The following is a 23,427-nucleotide window of genomic DNA, read 5'->3' as shown; positions in this document are numbered from 1 at the left end:
TTTTGCCTGATTAATTCCTCTTGATAAATGTTCTCACCTGAAGATTGGCTAGTTAAAAACTTTTCTGCTCTCCTCGCTACAGTTTTTCTAAACAGCTGATGCAAAAATAATGAGACCGGCACTTTAATTAAGGAGGCTGTTTTGGGGAAGAGATAAACAAGTAAATGATTCAATCCGTCTGACGCTCTTTATCAAATGGAGGACCTTGCTTTTACCAGGGAGGAACACCGCCGTGGTCTGGCATGAGATGCTCTGGGTGTGACTTGATTCATCTTTCGATGGAAGAAGATGTTGTAGAGAGACCTCATTCAGCACAGTGAATAATCCCATAGGCAGCACCTGTTGACATAATGTGTCATGTAGGATAAACTTATTTTGCTATACAATTTACTAGGCTATACCCACACCGACTTGAGAGACACAGACAACAAAGATTAATCTGAAATATGTTTCAGAAATTCAATCAACCACACACCCTTTAACACTGTAGTCTTTATTTTGTCACGTCGTCATGTCAAATATATGTTTATAGGACATATGACATGTATAATTTGATTTCTTTACAATAGAGAAACAACATAGATATGACACACTATTTTGATTTCTAAGTAGAAGCTTTGTTTAAATAGTGCATATAAATCATTTATATTTTTTTCAAATACACATTTATATCAAGCTCCCACTGGTCTTTATGTCTGTCTGCATTGTTTCACATTATTCACATACATGTGTGTGTGTGTTTTCAGTGTCTTAAATGTATAAATAAATTCCTCTCTGCAGTCCAGGCTGCTGTGGCTCTTTTACAGAAACTAGGGGCCAATTAGTTAAGCAGGTGGTCCTATCCCCTCCCGTGTCATCGATGCAGGTTGGCGGAGTCTCTCCTTGCAAGTTGGCGAGAAATTATCCAATCAGCTGGCAGAAAGTTTGGCACAAGAAATTCCAGCACCTTTTCCCACCACTGTTGACAGGAAGCTGTTTGCCCCTCCATTCACCAGGGCAATGTTTTGTTTACCAAGCCCCTGGGCCTCTCTTTGGACACCTGCCTGAGGACCCCTGCTCTTGGGAAAGCTGTAGAGCAGTCTGGGTGTGTACCGCATGCTCTTTTTCTTGGACTCCAGCACGGTCACAGCAATAAAAGTGTTTGTGCTGTTCAACCCGGCAACACCTGATCCGGATTCTGCTGTCCCAGAGGCCACAAGGCTAGAGTGTTGGAACAGGTCCCCTGGCCCTACTAGAGTTTCAGAGGAGCCCTGGTGCGTGTGAATAGGGCTTGTCTCTGACACCAGTGCAGTCTTGATGTTGTAGGGACGCATATGACTGGGTCTGTCCTCTAATTCTAGTACACACACAGAGGTGGAGGAGTTAGGGGGGGTGTGGCTGCTGCTACCGGCAGGTGCCTGCGCCATGTAACCTGGCCCGGCAAGACCTCCATGCGACACCCTCTCCCTGCTCCCGTCCACGTGACCCCTCTCGCGGTCGTGTTCCTGGAGAGAGGGGATGATGGGGACGGAGTGCGTGCGGAGAGAGGGAGGAGCGGGTGTTATTCCTCTGTCAAGACGGGTGCAGGGAACATCCCTCCATCCCTTCTTCTCTGCGGAACGAGACATGGTTTGCATATTTGGGAACCCGCTGTGCTGGCGATCGTCACCTCCACCCCTTCCAGTGTCAAACCTGCAGGGATGCAGAGAACAGAAAAAAAATGGGTGGAGATTATGACCTTTTGTTCCCAGACCTTTATTGCATGATTTCAAATTTTCAAGAGAGAGAGAAATCCTTACCATACAATTAAAGCCTAAAAAACATCTGTCTACACTGGTTAAATATGTTTTTTTAAATCTGGGAATTCATAATCTTTTGTAGTTATTTATAATCTACGGCATGGACAGTCTACTCTGGCTGCTTAAATGTTTAAGTGAAAATGATTTATCTTGTGACAACCTTATCAGAGATTTAAGGCTTTAGCATCAAAGCTGGGGTATGCCTGACCCGGGTTTGAGTGGCTATATGAAAACCTTCCTGAAAGAATACCTGAATGTCCAGATAGCAGAAATGTTGAAATTAGGCCTAGGATTAGATTGGTGAGTGCATATGAATCAAGGAACGTTGCCTGAAGAACCGAAAGTGTTGCAGAGTTAAAGATGCTATTTGACAGTAAAATGTAAAATAATGCCATAGGGCTATCTGGCTTTAAAGGCACAATCTGGGGTATTTCCTGCAATATTATTCTCGAAGAATATAACTTATAAATGTTTTGGGAGCTTAGTACAATTGTCTTATTCTTCCGAAACCGAAGTTAAAGTTAAATTACTCGATTATGTTTATGTTGTCATTTGAATCCTAGTTTTGAATTTTCATGTCATTCTCGTGGACTGTCGGTCCTTGTATCCATTGCTCCAGCTATGATTTTGAGAATGGTTACATTTCCCCAGCCCCATCTCTATGCTTAAGTGTTTGGGATGTTTTTGGACTGAAACAAGTGAACAAGAATCAAAAAAGATTGTCTTTTAATGTCTGACTTCAGAGACCGTTTGTACCATAACTGAGTTTACATTTTTAATTACTTTCCCTGTTCTTCTGTATTATAGGTGGAAGCATGGGCATTGTAAAATATCTAAAAATAACTCTAATGACAAATTAGGTTTCAATCCATTCTTCATATGTGAATGGTAAATATGTGTATCTGACAGTGTTTAATGAAACTGGCAATGCTCTATGGGGATTTACTGCCAAAAACGAAAACACAGGTGATTCTCATGCCCATTTTCCCACTCTTGTTTTCTCTCTCTCTCTTTGGTCTCTTTCTCTCTCTCTCTCTCTCTCTCTCTCTCTCTCTCTCTCTCTCTCTCTCTCTCTTCCTCCCCCCTCTCTCTGTCTCCCTCACTCTCTCACTCTCTTTCTCACTCCCTAACTCGGTCTCTGTTCTCTCTCTCGCTCCCTCTCACTCTCTCTCCATCTTTTACTGCTCATTCCTCATTCCAGGAGAGAGGGTGTCTCCATGGCAACAAGGGGGGTGGGGATGTTAGTGTTGTATGGATGTTAAGTATAGAAATAGGTCAATCCTACTTCCATTGGCCTTGCTTTGCGGATGGATCTGTAAACGGGTTATCAATAGTTAATTTGTTCAACTAGTCAAATAAATCGGTCACAATCTTTGCACGTCGGTGAAGAAAAAAAACCTCTTATACCACTCGTTCCCCGAGCATTTGCAAGCCTCATGTTACCAATAATTGCCTATGGCAATAGATTCCTCCTCTGCGGCTTTAAAAAAAAAATCCTAGTTAGTTCTCTCTCTCTCTCTCTCTCTCTGCATGTGTCTGTGTGTGTGTGTGTGTATTTGTTTGTTTGTGAATGCATACTGTGTGTGTGTGTGTATGTGTGCGGACACGTGACGGAATGTGCATACTCTACATGTGCACGTGCATACTGTGTGTGTGTGTGTGTAATGTGTGAAAAATCTGCACACTGAATGTGCGTGTGCATAGTGTGTGTATGCATGCATACTAGTCTGCATACTGTATGTGTTTGCGTGTGTTTGTGCAGTGCTATAGGAGGAGATCTTCTCACAGCCGTTGAAAGAATATGCTGAGCTGCCTGCATGCTGCACTGTTTAAGAATGTTAATTATGGAAATAGGTCATATATAAAGAGTTTGACAGCAGTGTGTATCTTACAAGTCACTGTGATACTCAATCAGGTTGGCATGTTAATAAGAATACTGCCAGGGACTTTTAAGTGCAAAATATGCTCTGGGAGAGCTATGGTTACATCCCAAATGACACCCTATTCATTGCATTCAAGTGCACTACTTTTGGCCAGGGTCTACTCATTGGATGCACGTTTCAGCACAATATTGTTTTGAACATTATTTTGAAGACTGACTGAACGTTGTACAAATAATTTGCTGAAAAGCCTTTGGTCATCATTGAGATGTTGTCAGATTGACTTTAGATTTGGTTTAACATTAGTTCACTAGCTAAGATTTAGGGAAAACCACTGGATTTAAGCTAGCTAACATTAGCATTGCTAGGTATTTTTGACAAAGTTTGCTAGCTAATGGCAACATTGCCATCATCGTAATGATGACTAAGTTGTTTCCTACTAATTATTTGCTTAATTTAATTTTCCAATCTTATTTCCAAAACAATAATTAACCCTTGTTAAGATTGACTGGACACCACTCAACTTTTGGGTCTCTCTCTCTCTCTCTCTCTCTCACACACACACACACACACACACACACACACACACACACACACACACACACACACACACACACACACACACACACACACACACACACACACACACACACACACACACACACACACACACACACACACACACACACACACACACACACACGCACACACACACACACACACACACAATTGCTGCTACAATTTATTATTATTTAAGCTGTTCATCCATATAACTACTAACTTTAGCACATTTCATAGTCTACTGTATATGCAGTTGAAGTCAGGAGTTTACATACACCTTAGCCAAATACATTTAAACTCAGTTTTTCACAATTCCTGACATTTAATCCTAGTAAAATTTCCCTGTTTTAGGTCAGTTAGGATCACCACTTTACTTTAAGAGTGTGTGATTTAAATGCCCACCGCTATTGAAAACACATTCTAATTCTAATATATAATAAGTGTATGTAAACTTCTGACCCACTGGAATTGTGATACAGTGAAATAATCTGTCTGTAAACAATTATAGGAAAAATGACGTGTCATGCACAAAGTAGACGTCTTAACCGACTTGCCAAACTATAGTTTATTTACAAGAAATTTGTGGTTGAAAAACGAGTTTTAATGACTCCAACCGAAGTCAATGTAAACTTCCGACTTCAACCGTATATTTTGTTTTGTACTACTTTTTGTACTACATTTTGTACTACTTTTTATATGTTTTTTATATTAATGTTTATTGCACTGTTGAGAAGAGCTTGCAAGTAACCATTTTACATTACTGTTTTCACCCTGTGCACATGACCAATAAACGTTGATTTGATTTTAGAATGCTCATAACTGGTGTTACGCGACCGATTTATGGAGGTGCAACCATGAATACGGCATTGGTCAAAAGTAGTGCACTATGTAGGGAATAGGGGTGTCATTTGGGATATATTTGGGATTGCTATAATGACAGACATCTTACATTATCACATCGTCACTCAAGTTCCAAGCTGTCAGCAAATTATGCTAACGTAACCTCCTTGGTAAAATAAGAATAGTGTTGTCAGTAATGTCAGTGACATGGAGATATGATTGGGCAATGCTTTGTTTTACAGGCCTTTTTAACTGGTGTTTGTCTGGCATTTACTAAGAAAAAATAGAGAATAATGGTAACCAGCAGTATCTTTTGGTATGTTGAATTCAAAACAATAGCAGACGTGCACAAAGACTCCTTGGTTAAATAGGAATAGCTTACTTTAGAGTATGACTTTGGACATGGTATGATTCTTTTATAGGCCTTTTTTGCTGGTGTATCAGCTGTATCGTTTGGTATGTCAAATTTAACACACTAGCGGACGTGCACAATGTTGGTGAGGCTACAGTTTGATGTCATTTAGCGCTTTGAACGCTGCCGTCATTCCTTCACACTCACTACAGTGCCTCCTTTGCTAACTTCAGCAGTTGAATCAGGGTATCATAGCTTGCGCTCCCTTTCTCAGTTTTTCATTCAGCATTAGCATGATTGGTCATGATTAATATGATTGGTCCCTTACCTGGATATTGGGTGCATTGTACTGTAGTAACGTGTGGAGGAATGTGTAAATTCACATTTTAACAAAGATTTTCTAAAAGGAAACACTGAACTTTAGAATAAATAGTTCCCAATAAAGTGGGAAGTGAACTGGCCACCGGAGGGCTGGCTGCTCTCGGATCCCATAAAAGGGGGTTTTGTGTTCAAAGAGATCTGTCTCATGAAGGTCTCTGACCGAAACGTTTTTTTTTCTAACCTTGGATTTACAATAAATAATATATTGTCACAATGGAGACAGTGTCAAGCCTCAACTTCTGATGCATCACTCTGATCCCAGGTACCATCTCCTGCCATTGTGCCCTTGAGCAAGGCACTTAACCACTGAAGCCTCTTAGTGTGTGTGTGTGTGTGTGTGTAAGGGGTTTCTCACAATAATTGACAATCAGTATAGTACTGTACAGTACAGTTGAGTATCTCCTCTATTCTTATTCTTTCTGAAGCATAATCAATAAATTATTTTGACACCACTGACCGCTCTCTAGGGTTGCTCCCTAATCATGTCATCATAATGCTGCATCAGGTGCCCACCGTCTTGTGAGAACATTTGTTGGATACTCCTCTGCAAAGAAAGTGCCAGCCGGATTTCGTCTCATGTTGACTGCTCTATTCAATCTAATTTTGGACTTCTCGGTGCAATTGAATGGCTGAGATGCTTTCTTTAATCGCTGCCAGTAAGCAGTATTAGAATGTGTTTTCAATAGCGGCGGGCATTTAAATCACAAACAGAGCTAACTGTTAAGACGCTGTGTTGTCAATATCCCAGACTGAATGCATTCTGAAGACAGGGCCAATAGAGCAGAGTCATGGTTAATGCTTTTGGCTTGGCATGTGCTGAATATCTGCTGCAAAGGAGTGACTATATTTTTCACCACCGACGCAGTGTTTGGAAAGGCAATGATGACAAATGTGGAATAGTGCTACAGCAAGGAATAGGTTTCTCGATATTCAGAATAAAAGGAAAATATACAAGCATGGTTGCACTTCTAACTTTTCCCTATTTTACTGTCTATCTAGCACTTCGTAGACCATCTTTGAGTTACAAAAAATTGACCAAGGTAATACTTTGGAAGTACATAACCTTAATTGTGTTAAAAATGCACTATGCAATAATCACTCCGGCATTGCCTGGTTGCTAAAATTCTAATAGTTCACCTAACTTCTGTATGTTTGACAAAACAAGCAAATGTAGTGTAGAGAATCATTGTACCATCTAAACCACTGTGAAATATATTTTCCTTAACCACAAATATTGTATTTTTAGCTGTGTACAAAACCGAAAGTAAAAGATACGAAAACGGAACTTCATAGAATCATTAGAAATAGCAATAGAACAGATCTACCATTCATTAGACTTGATTTCAATGAGAAAGACAAATCTATAACTCACATTTCTATGTGAATTTTGTTGGGTAGCCCAAAAAGTTACATTTTGCAGCAATAAGTAATTTAAGTAAATTTTAGTTCAAGTTAGTTCAAGGTAAACAGAATATTTATACTCTTGAATATTATACTGAACAAAAATATAAACGCAACATGCAAAATGTTGGTCCCATGTTTCATGAGCTGAATTTTTTTTTCTCCAGAAATGTTACAAACACACAAAGTGTATTTCTCTAAAATTGTGTTCACAAATTTGTTTACATTTCTGTTAGTGAGCATTTCTCCTTTTCCAAGATAATTCATTCATCTGACAGGTGTATCATATCAAGACGCTGACTAAACAGCATGATCATTACACAGGTGCACCTTGTGCTGGGCACAATAAAAAGCTACTCTAAAATGTGCAGTTTTGTCACACAACTCAATGCCACAGATGTCTCAAGTTTATAGGGAGCGTGCAATTGGCATTATGAATGCAGAAATGTACACCAGAGTTGTTGCAAGAGAATTTAATGTTAATTTCTCTACCATAAGCCACCTCCAATGTCATTTTAGAGAATAGAGCAGAACCGGCCTCAGAGACGCAGATCATGTGTATGGCGTCGTGTCAGCGAGTGTTTTGCTGATGTCAACGTTGTGTGCCCATGGTGGCGGTGGGGTTATGGTAAGGGTAGGCATAAGCTACGGACAACGAACACAATTACATTTTATCTATGGCAATTTGAATGCAAAGAGATACCATGTCAAGATACTGAGGCCCATTGTCATGCCTTTCATCCGCCACCATCACCTCATGTTTCTGCATGATAATGCACAGCCCCATGTTGCAAGGATCTGTACACAATTCCTGGACGCTGAGAATGTCCCAGTTCTTCCATGGCCTGCACACTCACCAGACATGTCACCCATTGAGCATGTTTGGGATGCTCTGAATTGACGTGCACGACAGCGTGTTTCAGTTCCCAACAACTTCACACAGCCATTGAAGAGGAGTGGGACAACATTCCACAGGCCACAATCAACAGCCTGATCAACTCTATGTGAAGGAGATGTGTGCTGTGAAATCTGTGAATGTATTTTCATGTTTTTAAAAAGGTATAAACTGCCTTATTTTTGCTGAACCCCAAGAAGAGGAGCTGCCTTGACAGCAGCTAATGGGGATCCATAATAAATACAAATACACCAAATACTGACTGGTTTTCTGATTCCCACCCTTACATACCCTCTTAAAGACTCTGCCTCCATCTCTGCAGGCTCCACCTCCTCCAGGTGCTTATATGCGGGGCTAGCAACCCTTGGTCCTCGAGAGATGGGCGGGGTCCTCATGTGATGAGTGTCCCAGTGTCTTTGGACTGGACTGAGGGACAGGGAGCTACTCCTGGGACGAGCCATGTTGAAGTATACGTAAGACAGAAACAGAAAACATTGGTCAAAATATTAAAAAGGTTCACAAATGGATAACAATTGGATCATTGGTTATAGATGCTTAAATGGCTACACTGTAGTTCCCACACTGTAGTTTCTCTTCAGCTGACTCTTTTCGGCAAGATAAAGCAAAGCAGTGCAACACAAACAACAACACAGTTAAACATGGAATTAACAAACGTACAGTCAATAACACAATAGAAAAGTCTATATACAGTGTGCATATGAGGTAAGAGTAGGGAGGTGAGGTAATAAATAGGCCGTAGTGGCAAAGTAATTACAATTTAGCAATTAAACACTGGAGTCATAGATGTGCAGAAGATAAATGTGCAAGTAGAGATACTGGGGTGCAAAGGAGCAAAAATAAATAAATAAGGTAGTTGGATGGGCTATTTACAGATGGGCTATGTACAGGTGCAGTAAGCTGCTCTGATAGCAGGTGCTTAAAGTTAGTAAGGGAGGAATGTGCTTTGGGGGTGACCAGTAAAATATACCTGCTGGAGCGCGTGCTACAGGTGGGTGCTGCTATGGTGACCAGTGAGCTGAGATAAGGCTGTGCTTTACCTAGCAAAGACTTATAGATGACCTGGTGTCACGACTTCCGCGGAAGTCGGCCCTTCTCCTTGTTCGGGTGGTGTTAGGCGGTCGACGTCACCGGCTTTCTAGTCACTACCGATCCATTTTTCTGTTTAGTTTTGTTTTGTCTGATTACACACACACCTGTTTTACATTCCCTCATTACATTCCCTATTTAACCATCTGACGTACATTTATGTTCTGTCCGTGATTGTTCATGTCATTAGTGGTTGTGGTTGTGTTTGTGTTAGAGCTGTGTTGTATGTTCCTATTTTGGAATTTTGCTTTATTCTTTGAGTAAACTCAGTTGGATTACTCTATACCTGTGTCCTGCGCCTGACTCCACTTTCACTCAGCACCCAATCGCTGACACCTGGAGCCAGTGGGTTTGGTGACGAAATTGAAGCGAGGGCCAGCCAACGAAAGCATACAGGTCACAGTGGTGGGTAGTATATGGGTGACAAAACGGATGGCACTGTGATACACTGCATCCAATTTGCTGAGTAGAGTGTTGGAGGCTATTTTGTAAATGACATTGCCAAAGTCAAGGATCGGTAGGATAGTCAGTTTTACGAGGGTATGTTTGGCAGCATGAGTGAGGGATGCTTTGTTTGCGAAATAGGAAGCCGATACTAGATTTAATTTTGGATTGGAGATGCTTAATGTGAGTCTGGAAGGAGAGTTTACAGTCTAACCAGACATCTAGGTATTTGTAGTTGTCTACATATTCTAAGTCAGAACCGTCCAGAGTAGTGATGCTTGGCGGGCGGGCAGGTACGGGCAGTGATCGGTTGAAGAGCATGCATTTAGTTTTACTTGCATTTAAGAGCAGTTGGAGACCATGGAAGGAGAGTTGTATGGCATTGAAGCTCGTCTGGAGGTTAGTTAACACAGTGTCCAAAGAAGGGCCAGAAGTATACAGAATGGTGTCGTCTGCGTAGAGGTGGATCAGAGAATCACCAGCAGCAAGAGCGACATCATTGATGTATACAGAGAAAAGAGTCGGCCTGAGAATTTAATCCTGTGGCACCCCCATAGAGACTGCCAGAGGTCCAGAACACAGGCCCTCCGATTTGACACACTGAGCTCTGTCTGAGAAGTAGTTGGTGAACCAGGCGAGGCAGTCATTTGAGAAGCCAAGGCTGTTGAGTCTGCCGATAAGAATGTGGTGATTGACAGAGTCGAAAGCCTTGGCCAGGTCGAAGAATACAGCTGCATAGTATAGCCTTTTATTGATGGCGGTCATGATATCGTTTAGGACTTTGAGCATGGCTGAGGTGCACCCATGACCAGCTCGGAAACCAGACTGCATAGCGGAGAAGGTATGGTGAGATTGGAAATGGTCAAGTTTGTTAACTTGGCTTTCGAGGACCTTAGAAAGGCAGGGTAGGATAGACATAGGTCTGTAACAGTTTGTGTCTAGAGTGTCTCCCCCTTTGAAGAGGCGGATGACTGCGGCAGCTTTTCAATCTTTGGTGATCTGAGACGATATGAAAGAGTGGTTGAACAGGCTAGTAATAAGGGTTGCAACAGTTGTGGCAGATCATTTTAGAAAGAGAGTGTCCAGATTGTCTAGCCCGGCTGATTTGTAGGGGTCCAGATTTTGCAGCTCTTTCAGAACATCAGCTATCTGGATTTGGGTGAAGGAGGAGTGGGGAGGCTTGGGCAAGTTTCCGTGGGGGGTGCAGGGCTGTTGACCGGGGTAGGGGTAGCCAGGTGGAAAGCATGGCCAGCCATAGAAAAATTCTCAATTATCGTGGATTTATTGGTGGTGACAGTGTTTCCTAGACTCAGTGCAGCTGCAAGGAGGTGCTCTTATTCTCCATGGACTTTACAGTGACTTTACAGTGTCCCAGAACTTTTTGGAGTTTGTGCTACAAGATGCAAATTTCTGTTTGAAAAAGCTAGCCTTTGCTTTCCTAACTGCCTGTGTATATTGGTTCCTATCTTCCCTGAAGAGTTGCATATCGCGGGGGCTATTTGATGCTAATGCTGTACGCCACAGGATGTTTTTGTGTTGGTCAAGTGCAGTCAGGTCTGGAGTGAACCAAGGGCTATATCTGTTCCTGGTTCAACAATTTTTGAATGGGGCATGCTTATTTAAGATGGTGAGGAAAGCACTTTTAAAGAATAACCAGGCATCCTCTACTGACGGAATGAGGTCATTATCCTTCCAGGATACTCGGGCCAGGTCGATTAGAAATGCCTGCTCGCTGAAGGGTTTTACGGAGGACGCAGGCAATGAGGCAGTGATCTCTAAGACAGCAGAGGTGTATTTGGAGTGCAGGTTGGTCAGGATGATCTATGAGGGTGCCTGTCTTTATGGATTTGGAGTTGTACCTGGTAGGTTCATTGATAATTTGTGTGAGATTGAGGGCATCTAGCTTAGATTGTAGGACGGCCGGGGTGTTAAGCATGTCCCAGTTTAGTTCACCTAACAGTACGAGCTCTGAAGATAGATGGGGGGCAATCAATTCACATACGGTGTCCAATGCACAGCTGGGGGCTTGTTTCTGGAAAGGAGGAGCTCAAATTGTTTGGGCACAGACCTGGATAGTATGACAGAACTCTGTAGGCTATCTCTGCAGTAGATTGCAATTCCGCCCCCTTTGGCAGTTCTATCTTGTCAGAAATGTTATAGTTAGGGATGGAAATTTCAGGATTTTTGGTGGCCTTCCTAAGCCAGGATACAGACATGGCTAGGACATCCGGGTTGGCGGAGTGTGCTAAAGCAGTGAATAAACACATTTAGGGAGGATGCTTCTAATGTTAACATGCATGAAACCAAGGCTTGTACGGTTACAGAAGCCAACAAATGAGAGTGCCTGGGGAATGAGAGTGCCTGGGGAATTGGAGTGGAGCTAGGCGCTGCAGGGCCTGGATTAACCTCTACATCACCAGAGTAACAGAGAAGGAGTAGGATAAAGGCTATAAGAACTGGTTCTCTGGTACGTTCGGGAACAGAGAGTAAAAGGAGCAGATTTCTGGGCGCGGAAGAATAGATTCAAGGCATAATGTACAGACAAAGGTGGAGGTAAACCTAGGCATTGAGTGATGATGAGAGAGGTATTGTCTCTAGAGACACCATTTAAACCAGGTGAGGTCATCGCATGTGTGGGAGGTGGAACAAAAGGGCGAGCTAAGGCATACTGGACAGGGCTGGAGGCTCTACAGTGAAAGAAAACACTAATCACTAACCAAAGCAGCGATGGACAAGGCATATTGACATTAGGGAAAGATATGCATAGCCGAGTGATCATAGGTTCCAGTGAGTAGCTAGGCGGGCTGGAGACACGCCAATTCAGACAGCTAGTGGGCCGGGGTTAGCAGGCTAGCAGAAGGGCTTTAGTGGGACGTCGCGACGGAATAGTCTGTTGTTGCCCCCTCTGGCGGTTACGTCAGTAGACCAGTCATGATGGATCGGCAGGGCTCCATGTAGGCAGTAAAAGGGTCCAGGCCAATTGACAAAATAGTTATTGTAGCCCAAGAAATTGGCTGATGGAATTCTTCAGCTAACAGTCTGATATGCTCTAGACAGCTAGTGGGCCGCGGCTAGCAGACTAGCAGATGAGCACTCAGGGGACATCGCGAGGGAGGAGCCTGTTGAAACCACCCTTGGGCTGAATACGTCGGTAGACCAGTCGGGATGGATCAGCGGGGCTCCGTGTCAGCAGTAAAAGGGGTCCAGGCCAATTGGCAAAATAGGTATTGTAGCCCAAGGAGTGGTTGATGGATCTCTTCAGCTGGCTGGGAGATGGGCCTAGCATAGGCTAGCTCCAGGCTAACTGGTCTTGTGCTTGCTTCGGGACAGAGACGTTAGCCATTAGTAGCCACTCGTATAGCAGCTAGTTAGCTGCGATGATCCAAGTACAAAGGTTCAGAGCTTGCTGTAGGAATCCAGAGATGTGCTGGAGAAAAAGAAGTCCGGTATGCTCTTGGTTGAATCGCGCTGTGCAGCCTGGCAGGAGTTGACCGGGCTAAAGGTTAGCTGATGACCACTAGCAGTGGCTAGCTGACTACTAGCTAGTAGCTATTTATCTGTCTAGCTTCATTTCGGGGTTCCTAATGTAAAGGAAATAGCAGATCCATACCACATTGGGTTAAAAAATATTAAAAAATATATACAAAATATATATACGAAGAAAAAAAGATATATACACGGGACACGACAAGATAAAGACAAAGGCGCATGACTGTTATGCCTTCTAGGATATCACAAACAGGAAACTGTAAAGAAATACATGGCACATGAACACCTCATATACCAACTTCTATTGCAATTGCAATCTTATTTGAATATATAAATATAAACTCAGCAAAAATAGAAACGTCCCTTTTTTAGGACCCTGTCTTTCAAAAGATAATTCATAAAAATCCAAATAACTTCACAGATCTTCATTGTAAAGGGTTTAAACATTGTTTCCCATGTTCAATCATCCATAAACAATTACTGAACATGCACCTGTGGAACGGTCGTTAAGACACTAACAGCTTACAGATGGTAGGCAATTAAGGTCACAGTTATGAAAACTTAGGACACTATAGAGGCCTTTCTACTGACTCTGAAAAACATGAAAAGAAAGATGCCCAGGGTCCGTGCTCATCTGTGTGAAAGTGCCTTAGGCATGCTGCAAGGAGGATGTGACCAGGGCAATAAATTGCAATGTTCGTACTGTGAGACGCCTAAGACAGCGCTACAGGGAGACAGAATGGACAGCTGATCATCCTCGCAGTGGCAGACCACGTGTAACTACACCCGCACACGATCGGTACATCCGAACATCACACCTGTGGGACAGGTACAGGATGGCAACAAAAACTGCCCGAGTTACACCGGGAATGCACAATCCCTCCATCAGTGCTCAGACTGCCCGCAATAGGCTGAGAGAGGCTGGACTGAGGGCTTGTAGGCCTGTTGTAAGGCAGGTCCTCACAGAAATCACAGGCAACGACGTTGCCTATGGGCACAAACCCACTGTCACTAGCCGAGATGGTCGGATTCGCGTTTATTGTTGAAGGTATGAGCGTTACACCGAGGCCTGTACTCTGGACGCGGGATCGATTTGGAGGTGGAGGGTCCGTCATGGTCTGGGGCGGTGTGTCACAGCATCATCGGACTGAGGTTGTTGTCATTGCAGGCAATCTCAACGCTGTGCGTTACAGGGAAGACATCCCTCCTCCCTCATGTGTTACCCTTCCTGCAGGCTCATCCTGACATGACCCTCCAGCATGAAAATGCCACCAGCCATACTATTCATTCTGTGCGTGATTTCCTGCAAGACAGGAATGTCAGTGTTCTGCCATGGCCAGCGAAGAGCCCGGATCTCAATTCCATTGAGCACGTCTGGGACCTATTGGATCGGAGGGTGAGGGCTAGGGCCATTCCCCCCAGAAGTGTCCGGGAACTTGCAGGTGCCTTGGTGGAAGAGTGGGGTAACATCTCACAGCAAGAACTGGCAAATCTGGTGCAGTCCATGAGGAGGAGATGCACTGCAGTACTTAATGCAGCTGGTGGTCACACCAGATACTGACTGTTACTTTTGATTTTGACTCCCCCTTTGTTCAGGTACACATTATTCAATTTCTGTCTGTCACATGTCTGTGGAACTTATTCAGTTTATGTCTCAGTTGTTGAATCTTGTTATGTTCATACAAATATTTACACATGTTAAGTTTGCTGAAAATAAATGCAGTTGACAGAGAGAGGACGTTTACAATTCCCCATCTGTTGTGAAGCCATCAGTGTGATTTTCATGCTAGCCGCTAACTTCGTAGAACTGTAAATCAAATGGAAATGTCCCGATTCAGACGGCTTTTGATGCAGATAAGGGCCTTTGTGCCTTGCAACGGAGCCTAAATGCATAGTAACATGTTTATTACCAATTACAATTACCATAAATCTTTTTTTACATTCCATGAAAGCACTGTTTATTTTTTTCAATAACATATTGTGCCAATTTGGGGTTGATTAAATGTCTTACCTGGCTGCATCCACTTCTGTAACTGGAGCGGCCCATTTAAACTAGAGGTGAGGGAAGAACGAGAGAAGAATTTCTACTGTACAAGTACCTGAAGCGCTTCCCTTTGGAGAGTGCTCTGTTGAGAATAGGTGGAGCTGCTGTGGGTGCGCCAGCTGGCAGACTGCTGTCCCCTTCAGGAGGGGAGGACCCATGAGATTTGCAACACTGCAGTGAAAGAAAACAAAGGCCAAATAAGGACATGATTTCAGGAAAATAGGAAATTGGAAAGTAGATATTAGGACCCCATACAGTTTGTGGACATATACAAACATAATGAATACACGTACGCACACAAGCCCACATACACAATAGCCTAAAATAACACGATATACACTCAGCAGATGCAGCCGCAATAGTCCTGAGTCAATGTAGGAGATGTTCCCCCGTGATATATGGCCCTCCCAGCCCAGGCAGTCCCTTTAATTAAACTGCAGATTAAGTCAACACTTTCTGATTACACTCCATGGCGGCTCTCCCACGACTATCTACAGAGGCCAGAAATTAATCCCAGACAAGATTACATTAATGGATTCCTAAAGAATTTTGCCTCAATTCTCTATTTTTTCCTCTATCAAAATTAGAACCATTATCTCACAAGGGCCCCTGTACTGGGATCCTTAATGCCCCAAAGCCTCATGAACACAGAGAATAATAGCAGATAATGGTGTTATTCCAGTGACTAAAGTTCTTATGTTTGTCAGCCTCCGTCCTTACGGTTCATTATTAAAGCGATTGGATGTGACTTAGGTTGTGTCTCAAATTGCAACCTATTCCCTACTTATATCATGCACAGTGAATAGGGTAGTGCACTAGTGAATAGGGTTCCATTTGGGGAGTTTTTCAGAGCTCTCATTGCTGACACGCTTACTCACTCTTCTCTCCCTTCACACCCTTGACTCCATTAGGGACCTGTTACAGCTTGTTCTCCTCCGGTGCAGGAAAATGTGATAATTTTGACCACCATCACAAACTTGGCTGGGGAACAGGACTTAAGAGGAATGTGACATGAGAAGGCAGGATTGCAATCGGTGTCTTCGGAGTCTGTCAGTGCAAACATGACCAGGATGTCGTAAAACTATGAGATGAAATGTTTCGCTGGAGACTTCTGTAATTGCCAGTTGTGGAACCTCCTCTCTTAAACAGTCTGTCACATTTTAGTTTTTGTTGTTGTTTGTGTTTTTATTGACATATACAGTATATACAGGTGCGGCCAAATATATTGGCACCCTTGCACTTTTCTCAAATAGTTCCCGATTTAAAAAAAAATAGAAAAAAATGACATTATTTTTGGGGGTAAAATCATAAAGAAATAAAGTGCTACAATCAGATGCAGTCTAGAGTCAATGCATGGCATGTTCATAGAGGTCTACAAGCTAAAACACACATGATCATGGACAATGACGCACACCCACTCCACAGCACTCTAATGCAACACAGTAGGAGCTTCAGTAACAGGTTCATCCTGCCTAAAATATCCACAGAGAGGTTCAGAAGGTCAATAAATATGATTTATTATCACAAATGTTTATTCAGAAAATAAAGACAAATGGCATGGACAAAATTATTGGCACCCTGGAGCTAGTACTTAGTTGCACAGCCTTTGGCCAAAATAACTAAAAGCACAAGCTTCTTTAAGCCAGCAATGAGCTTGCTGCACCGTTCTTCTGGCAATTTGACCCATTTTCTAGCATCAAACTGCTCTAATTCTTCAATGTTTAAGGGGTGCCCTCCACCAACTGTTTTCAGATCTCGCCGTAAGTTTTGGATGCGATTCAGATTTTGACTCTTCGCTGGTCACTCTAGAGCAGATCCACAACCTTCAATAGAGATCCAGTTTTTGGACACTAGGTTGAACATTGGACTCCAAAACACCTAATAATCTGTTAATTTCATGATGCCTTACAGTACCAGAGACAGCAAAGCAACCCCACAGCATTATCAATCCTCCCCTGTTTGATTGTACTTTTCATTGGTCGTCAGTAACCACAACGATAATCTGTATTGCCAAAGAGCTCTAATTTTGTTTCATTGGTCCACAGAACATTTCCCCATGGATTTAGGCTTGTTTATTATTTTTATAGTTCACTCAGGCTTTCTTGTGTCTCATTCAGAAATGGACTCTTCCTATGTTTTGCTGTGTCTGGTAGTGGGTCCTTGAATGTGTGCAAGACTTCATGAAATCAGCAGGGTTAGGGTGAGGTTTAGGGTTAAACCTGAATCAAACATTGAAGTGTTGGCCATATTGCTAGTAGAAATGTGCACCAATCTTATTGATGGTGACAAGAAGATTTTGTTGGCAGTTATCTTAGCCAAAGGCTGTGCAGCCAACTACCAATAATTTTGTCCATATCATTTGTCTTTATTATCTAAATTAAAATTAAAACCTTACGTTTACAGAAATAAAATTGGTTCAAAAATGAAGTTCAAAATGATTTTGTATTGTTTTACTTATTTTAGAAGAATTAGGGAATTATTTAGAAAAAGTGACAATATTATTTAGGGTGCCAATATATACGTAGCAACTCAGGACCCAGTAAGTTATTGTAATTTTATAGGATATGTATTACAGTAAAATGATTTACTGTGAACACACTTGGGACTCAACCTCAGCCTGGATTTGAAATCACAGCCTCTTGGTTGCCAACAACAGTGCTAGGTGGCTGTACTACAGACACCAGTCGTTGTCATGGGAAAGACGCGTTTAAAACTTTTGAAAAACAACTGGTTGCAGTAAGAGCCAACCTGGATACTAAGGAGATCCTGAGGGAAATTGACGAGTACCAACAGCTTTGCGTTATGGAGGAACAACATACTCCATCATGGAAAGATCCGACTACCTCACAAAAGAACTCTAACCCGACAAAATAAAAGAAAAACAGATTCATCTACAGACACGGACGACATACTTACCGTTGAAGTAGAGGCTAGTGCTCTGGTTGGAATCCATGCAACACTGTAAAAGTTGTGTGAGGAGGTAGCAGGGCTGAGGGGGAGTTTGGAGTTTAGCCAGAGTGAAATTCTCACGCTCCAAGGAGAGAACAAGGCACTCACAGCCAAGGTAAAAATTCACGATTCTAAAATGGATTGTCTACTCACGGAAAACAGGGTGCTGAAGGAGTCGCTGCTAGACATTAAAAATGACGTAGCATGCGTGAAAATATAATATTTTCTGGGAATAAGCCAGAGGACGTGATCAGAGAATTCATGCAATCTGCCTTGAAATTTCCTCTAGAGACTGTAAACAAGACTTGGTGCTCGGAGCGACAAGACCAAGGGTCCCTGACTGATTTGAACACTACCAACAAAAGGAGCTGATCAAAAGCAGGCGAAGGGAGCTTAAAGGGACCAAATTCAGGCTCAATGACCAATTTCCATGGGAAATAAACAAACGAGGCAATAGAGGGAGAGGGGTAAGCGTGCCTTTCTCATTGTGGACAAACTCTTTACAGACGGATAGCTATTCAGAGACAGATCCATAAAACCATGGCTTTACTAAATTCTACAGGAACTTTAGGTTACGAACAAAATAAAGTATGGGAAATGTAAAAATATCTAAACACTATGAAGTGGATATGAACACACACGTACTCAATTACAGGTCTCTTTCATGATCATGTGAAACGTCAATTGCTATGGAAATGCTGGCAACTTTCTTGTCTCTTTCTCCTGCATCAAAGGTTAAAAAAGTTTCAATAGGAGACAGAATGCGATCGGATCATCTTCTAATTGGCCTTCACATAACTCTTATAGAATATCCACGTGGATGGGGATATTGGAAATTTAATCAAAGTTTACTGGAGGACAACTTATTTTTAACTAAGACAAAATAATTTATAACTGAATAATTAAAGTATAATATAGGAATAGCAAATCCACTTATTGTTTGGGATACCTTTACAAGTACCTTCAGAGGTCATTCAATTCCATATTCATAAATAACAAAAGTTTCTGGCTAAAGAGACAGATGTTCAGATGTTCTCTTTTCCATCTCATCCTCTCCCACTGAAGGAAGATTATGGTAAGGAACTCTTTCCAAATAATACAAAAACATGGAAATTAACAAATGTACAGAAGGATCAGTGTGAAGGCCAAATTACAGAGGAAGAACATTTGAGGCTATTAAATCCTTTCAGTCTGGAAAAACCCTAGGGCTTGAGGCATACCGGAAGAGGTATATCAAGCCTTTTTTGCTAAAAGCTCCATTGTTAGATTGTTTTAACTACTCCTATAGAAATTGTAGTGTGTCAGGTAATCAGCAGGAAGGTCTGATTTCTCTATTATTAAAATGGAAAATATAAACATCCAGTCTATCTAAAAAAATGGAGGCCCCTTACACTTCAATGTTATGATGCAAAAATACTAGCAAAATGATAGCACTCAGAATTAAAAGGGTTTTTACCAGGTATTGTTCATCCTGATCAGACTGTTTTTTGACATGTATGATACATTGGAGATAATATACGACATCTACTAGAAATAATAGAATAGATAATGACATCTAAGAAGCCAGGCCTGGTATTTATAACGGATTTTGAAAAGGTATTTGATAAAGTCAGACTAGATCTTATTTATAAATGCGTGGAATTTTTCAATTTCGGTGATTCTCTTATAAAATGGTTCAAAGTAATGTATAGCAACCCCAGGTGTAAAATAGTAAATAGAGGCTACTTCTCAGAGAGTTTTGAATTGTCAAGAGGAGTAAAACAAGGGTGTCCGCTGTCACCATATCTATTTGTTATGGCCATCGAAATGCTAGCTATTAAAATCAGATCCAATAACCACATTAGAGGATTAACAATCCAAGGCTTTAAAATGAAGGTTTTCTTGTATGCCGATGACTTAAGTTTTATATTAAGTCCGCAAGCTAGACCCCTGCAATGTCTCATTTAAGATCTAGATAACTTTTCTGGACTCTCTGGACTAAAACCTAATTAAGTCAAGTGTACAATATTACGTATTGGATCTTTAAAAATACAACTTTTACATTACCCTGCAGTTTACCTCTAAAATGGGCTGACGGTGAAGTAGACATACTTGGTATTCATATCACAAAATATATACATAAGCGCTCCACAATGAATTTCAATAGAAAACGTGTAAAAATAGACAAGATCCTGCAACCATGGAGAGGTAAATACCTGTCTATTTATGGGAAAAATTGCCCTTATTAACTCCTTAGTCAGATCTCAGTTTATTCACTTACTTATGGCACTGCCTACTCCTGATGATTCGTTTTTCAAATCACATGAGCAGAAAATATTTTGCTTTATCTGGGACGCTAAACCAGACAAAATATGAATATTTTAATGAATATGAATATGAATTGGGTGGGTTGAGATTATTAAATATAAAAGCACTAAATCTTTCTCGAAAAGCTTCACTTATTCAAAAGTTTTACTTGAATCCTAAATGGTTATCAAGTAGATTACTAAGAAAAGCTCATCCATTGTATTTTTGCCTTTGTGCAGATTGCCATGTCTCTTTTTCGATTAATTGAAAATTATACTTTTTTTCAAAGTATCTCTCTTTTTCAAACAAGCATTGCAGAGCTGGCTACAATTTAAATTTCATCCCCCTGAAAATATATAACAAATATTACAGCAAATATTATGGGTTGAACTCAAATGTGCTGGTTGATAAATGACCTGTATTTATGGGAAAATTTTTGAAAAGGGTTCTTAAATTATATTGTAAATTTGAATGGTAGAGTTATTTCTTTCATGGAGTTATCAGTTATCTTCCTGCTCAATCCAAGTGTACTACCAATTGATTACAGCATTACCCCAAAAATAGAGGAGGCAGGTGGCAGTGGGAAGAGGTAGGAAACTGGTCTGTCTGCCCAATTTAAAGGATCAAAACTTGCAGAGGAATAAAAATAGCATTTTCTTTAATAGAAATATGTAACTTTCACACATGAACAAGTCCAATACAGCAAATGAAAGATAAACTTCTCGTTAATCTACCCATCGTGTCCGATTTCAAAAATGCTTCACAGCGAAAGCACAACATATGATTATGTTAGATCACCGCCTAGTCAAAAAAACACAGCCATTTCTCCAGCCAAAGATAGGAGTCACAACAAGCAGAAATATAGATAAAATGAATCACCAACCTTTGTAAGGGTATGATAATCTTCATCAGATGACACTCATAAGACATCATGTTACACAATACATGTATGTTTTGTTTGATAATTTATATCCAAAAATCTCAGGTTACATTGGCGCCTTACGTGCAGTAATGTTTTGATTCCAAAACATCAGGTGATTTTGCAGAAATACTCATAATAAACAATGATAAAAGATACAAGTGTTATTCACAGAATTAAAGATAGACTTCTCCTTAATGCAACCGCTGTGTCAGATTTTTTAAAAACTTTACGGAAAAAGCATAATCTGAGAACGGCGCTCAGAGCCCAATCCAGCCAGAGAAATATCCGCCATGTTGGAGTCAACAGAGGTTAGAAATAACACTATAAATATTCACTTACCTTTGATGATCTTCATCAGAAGGCACTCCCAGGAATCCCAGTTTGACATTACATGACTGATTTGTTCCATAAAGTTCCATAAAGTCCATCATTTATGTCCAATTAGCCACTTGTTGTTTGCGTGTTCAGCCCAGTAATCCATCTTCATGAGGCGCCAGCACTTCATCCAGACAAAACTCGAAAAGTTCCAATACAGGTCATAGAAACAAGTCAAACGATGTACTCATCAATAAGGTTCCAACCGGAGAATTCCTATGTCTGAAGAAAAGCATTGGAACGAGAGCTAACTCTCTCGTGACCGCGCGTCATGAGACCAAGGCACTCTGTCAGACCACTGACTCAAACAGGTCTCATGAGCCCCTCCTTCATAGTAGAATCCTCAAACAAGTTTCTAAAGATGGTTGACATCTAGTGGAAGCCGTAGGAAGTGCAACTTGACTCCATAGACACTGTGTATTCAGTAGGCCAAGCTTTGAAAAACTACAAACCTCAGATTTCCCACTTCCTGGTTGGATTTTTCTCAGGTTTTAACCTGCCATATGAGTTCTGTTATACTCACAGACATCATTCAAACAGTTTTAAAAACGCCAGAGTGTTTTCTATCCAATACTACTAATAATATGCATATATTAGCATCTGGGACAGAATAGGAGGCAGTTCACTCTGTGCACGCTATTCATCCAAAAGTGAAAATGCTGCCCCCAATTTTAAGAGATCTGGAGAGACCGGGTCAGTCAATTACTAATACTCTTAGTAAAAGTATTTATCTTCATCTCGCAATCTGTGGATTCTATTCGATTAGATAGATTGAAGTTGAACTTTAAACATAACAGCATAGTTGAAAGATACAGTGGGGAAAAAAAGTATTTAGTCAGCCACCAATTGTGCAAGTTCTCCCACTTAAAAAGATGAGAGAGGCCTGTAATTTTCATCATAGGTACACTTCAACTATGACAGACAAAATGAGAAAAAAAATCCAGAAAATCACATTGTAGGATTTTTAATGAATTTATTTGCAAATGATGGTGGAAAATAAGTATTTAGTCACCTACAAACAAGCAAGATTTCTGGCTCTCACAGACCTGTAACTTCTTCTTTAAGAGGCTCCTCTGTCCTCCACTCGTTACCTGTATTAATGGCACCTGTTTGAACTTGTTATCAGTATAAAAGACACCTGTCTACAACCTCAAACAGTCACACTCCAAACTCCACTATGGCCAAGACCAAAGAGCTGTCAAAGGACACCAGAAACAAAATTGTAGACCTGCACCAGGCTGGGAAGACTGAATCTGCAATAGGTAAGCAGCTTGGTTTGAAGAAATCAACTGTGGGAGCAATTATTAGGAAATGGAAGACATACAAGACTACTGATAATCTCCCTCGATCAATGGCCATCTGGATGATCCAGAGGAGGAATGGGAGAAGGTCATGTGGTCTGATGAGACAAAAATAGAGCTTTTTGCTCAAAACTCCACTCGCTGTGTTTGGAGGAAGAAGAAGGATGAGTACAACCCCAAGAACACCATCCCAACCGTGAAGCATGGAGAGGGAAACATCATTCCTTTGGGATACCTTTCTGCAAAGGGGACAGGACGACTGCACCGTATTGAGGGGAGGATGGATGGGGCCATGTATCACGAGATCTTGGCCAACAACCTTCTTCCCTCAGTAAGAGCATTGAAGATGGGTCGTGGCTGGGTCTTCCAGCATGACAATGACCCGAAACACATAGCCAGGGCAACTAAGGAGTGGCTCCGTA

At 41.5% G+C, this 23,427-nt stretch overlaps 1 protein-coding gene across 1 annotated transcript in view; it reads right to left on the bottom strand.

Moving 5' to 3' along the window:
* Nucleotides 1–477: 477 nt before the first annotated feature.
* nrg3b (neuregulin 3b) overlaps nucleotides 478–23,427 on the bottom strand; it is a 429,951-nt gene continuing 407,001 nt past the window's right edge. The window contains exons 7-9 of the mRNA XM_021565559.3: nucleotides 15,228–15,343; nucleotides 8,380–8,535; nucleotides 478–1,671 (exon numbers count right to left, since the gene is read on the bottom strand). Coding sequence (XP_021421234.2) covers nucleotides 909–1,671; nucleotides 8,380–8,535; nucleotides 15,228–15,343 — 1,035 coding nt within the window. The 3' untranslated portion in view covers nucleotides 478–908. The remainder of the gene's footprint in view (nucleotides 1,672–8,379; nucleotides 8,536–15,227; nucleotides 15,344–23,427) is intronic.

Source organism: Oncorhynchus mykiss, chromosome 16 (genome assembly GCF_057628025.1).
Source record: "Oncorhynchus mykiss isolate SJ-2025 chromosome 16, ASM5762802v1, whole genome shotgun sequence".
Taxonomy (NCBI): domain Eukaryota; kingdom Metazoa; phylum Chordata; class Actinopteri; order Salmoniformes; family Salmonidae; genus Oncorhynchus; species Oncorhynchus mykiss.
Note: the sequence above shows the minus strand (reverse complement) of the source record. Positions and strands in the feature narration are given on the sequence as shown.